Raw genomic sequence first — 2,952 nt, 5'->3', positions numbered from 1 at the left:
ATGGTGCTTAAATCCAATAAATCAAACGTGTTAATTAAGTATATAGGTAAAAAAAACAAAATGTAAAAAAGTTATTCTTAAATCAAGGTTTAGAAATATCAAAACCTTAAAGTTTGGACTTTGCGCATAATCTTTTAGTACGAAAATAAGGAAATTAGTGTATCATTAATTATGAGTAGGGATGGCAATGGGGGCGGGTGCCCGCGGGTGCCCGCCCCGCGGGGGCCTCACGGGGCGGGGGTTGGGGCGGGGGTATACTCCCCCGCCCCATCCCCCGCCCCGCCACCCGCAAAAAAAAAAAAAAAAAAAAAAAAAAAAAAAAAAAAAAATATATATATATATATATATATATAAATGACTATATATTATATGTAAGTTAATTAGTTATAAACTTATGATAATTGATATTATTAGTTAGATGTATTATATAATGTATATTAGTTTATGTAATATAATTGATATTATCAATTATATGAATAATTATACATGTCTACTAATAGAATTTATTAATTAGTTATACTAAATTTACTAATACATTTATACTAAATTTCTAATTACACTTAATAGAATAACACTTTTTTCTCAAAAAAAAGCACAAACACAATGATGAATTAGTGATTGCATTTGTACTAAAAGTGAAAATTTGACTATTTTAATTATATTTATTTCATCATATTGGATTGTATTCAAATAACTTCTGTTTGATTGTTTTTATGAGTTTCAATTGTAAAATTACAATGAATAATAATTTGGTGATGTGTTGATATTTTAGTACTTGATTATTTATTAAAATTTAATTATAATAAAATTTTATTAACCCCGCGGATGCCCCCGCGGGGGAAGCGGGGCAAGGCGGGGCGGGGGCGGGGGGAACGGGAGGCGGGGGACGGGGCGGGGGATGGGGGGAACTAATAGGCAACGGGGCGGGGGACGGGGGAGGGGTCCCCCGCCCCAACCCCGCCCCGTTGCCATCCCTAATTATGAGGACTTTCCGTAGCTTATATCACAGGCACACACATATATATGTGCCCTGAATTTCTTTCCTAGTCACACTTGTTTTCTACTGCATATAATTCTTTACAACTAAAAGAAACCAAAACTCTTTCAAGGAAATATTTTAAATCTTGGCAAAGTCCACCGTCTCCTTCCCGTCATGAGCTTTTCTGAAGAAATGCTTGACATAATCCGAATACAGAACTTTCTTGTAGATTGGCTTTTCCCCACCCTCAAGAACTTCTGGCAGCGGACCAATAGCGTCACTAGGCCTAGGGTTCACAAATATTGGAACAGAAATCCGATTCTTGATCCCATTTGCAATCACACGATGCTCAATGCTCTTGTATCGACCATTGCTCAAAATTTGCAGTGCATCACCAACATTGATCACAATTGCCCCATTAATTGGAGGGACATGAACCCATGAATCACTATCCAATTTTTTCACATAGAGCCCTCCAATATCATCCTGAAGAAGGATTGTTAGCGTTGATACATCTGAGTGACGGCCTACGCCAACAGTTAACTCAGGCTCAGGACATTTGGGATAGTAGTTAAGGTTAATTCTTTTTGAACCCATTAAGAGTGATTCTTTGGTTCCATCAATCTCCTTAACATTTAGTCCTTTCATCAAAGCCTCCATTAGCCTTCGGATTACAAACTCAGACTTTTTCATGAAATCCAATGCTTCATTCCTGCAAATAGAAGGATAGTCCATTATATTACTTTTTGGAAGTAGACCAATGACAATCCAAGCTTTTATTGCCTACAATTCACAGGCTGATAAACCAAATTGCACCACAATAAATTTTGGTACACCGATATTAGAATTCTTAATAATTATATTTAAAAATTTTAACATCTATACTTTTGTTACTTTCTCGTTTTCATTTAATTGGTTGTTGAATGCCAATTCTTGTATTAAATCGTGAAACATAGATACTTTTGCATGCAACGGCTAATGTTTAATTGCATTTTCTTAACCTAAGAATTAGTGTTCTGCTGCTTATTACTAGGCAAAGTGGCTCTCTAAATCGTAACAATGTGATTTTATTTTTAGTGCAAACAATCTAAGCTCGAAATTTTTATGGACGCAGAGCAATACTAGCTTTAGGGAATATCATGCTTGCCTTGTAATCATGAACAAATAATGGAAAGTTGTGTGTACAGCTTCGCAAGTTTATACCTGATGCCGATTTAGAATCATTTGCAAAACTTCCAAATCATACCTGCATGCAGAAGGCCATTGCGCTGCAGCCTCATCATCCGAAGCATAAAAGAGACTAAGAAAATCTTTCCACTCCAAAGCCTTCTCGGCCTTGGGAGTGAAGCTGGTGCCATATCTCACATTGTTGGTTGGTGAATTATCTTTCGAGTGCTTATTTTTTTGCTCAGCAGGCAAGTCAAAGAATCGACGGGTAGCCTCCTTGACGTCTTCTAAAACATCAATAGGGATGCCATGGTTAACAATTTGGAAGAAACCCCATTTTTCAGCTGCATGGCAAATTTGTTCAGCAACTTTTGGATCAGTCCAGTTTGACAAATCAATGACAGGGATTGAATCATCGGTAACTACGGTACTGTTTGTGATTTGTTCTTCAGGTGGTTGAATGTATTGCTTAGGCAAAGTCTCTAGTCCTAAGTCAGCTAGACCCTTAACCCCGTGACCCTTATCTACAGCAAAACTTATCACATCCCATGAGTTGGAATCCATGGATGGTGATGGAGCCATTGCTGTAGATGATTTGGATATTTGATTGAGGGCAGAAAGACGGACTTAGTGAAAAATGAACAAGACAGCAAAGGACTTGGTGGTTTGCAGGACATGGCATGGTAGATTATTTATGGTAGTTGGGAGAACGTCAATGTTTCATTTTTGTCATTGGTTAGTATGTTATGTCCTTGTTCAAAATATGGAGGGTCTTAATAAAAAATACCGTTTTGCCCAGTTTGCCA

At 37.3% G+C, this 2,952-nt stretch overlaps 1 protein-coding gene across 1 annotated transcript; it reads right to left on the bottom strand.

Annotated features, from left to right (window-relative positions):
- Positions 1-1,117: 1,117 nt before the first annotated feature.
- Positions 1,118-2,728, bottom strand: LOC113752225 (feruloyl CoA ortho-hydroxylase 1-like). Its single transcript, XM_027296352.1, has 2 exons — positions 2,226-2,728; positions 1,118-1,691 (listed from the first exon to the last, which is right to left on the bottom strand). The coding sequence occupies exons 1-2, from the start codon at positions 2,726-2,728 to the stop codon at positions 1,118-1,120; spliced, it is 1,077 nt and encodes a 358-aa protein (XP_027152153.1).
- Positions 2,729-2,952: the final 224 nt, after the last annotated feature.

This window comes from Coffea eugenioides, chromosome 1 (assembly GCF_003713205.1).
Source record: "Coffea eugenioides isolate CCC68of chromosome 1, Ceug_1.0, whole genome shotgun sequence".
Taxonomy (NCBI): Eukaryota; Viridiplantae; Streptophyta; class Magnoliopsida; order Gentianales; family Rubiaceae; genus Coffea; species Coffea eugenioides.
This window is presented reverse-complemented; position numbering and strand designations above follow the sequence as displayed.

Coding starts and splice junctions, on each gene's coding strand:
- LOC113752225 (XM_027296352.1), bottom strand. CDS start 2,728: ATGGCTCCATCACCATCCATGGATTCCAACTCATGGGATGTGATAAGT. Junction 1,692..2,225: donor CAATGGCCTTCTGCATGCAG/GTATGATTTGGA, acceptor TTCTATTTGCAG/GAATGAAGCATTGGATTTCA.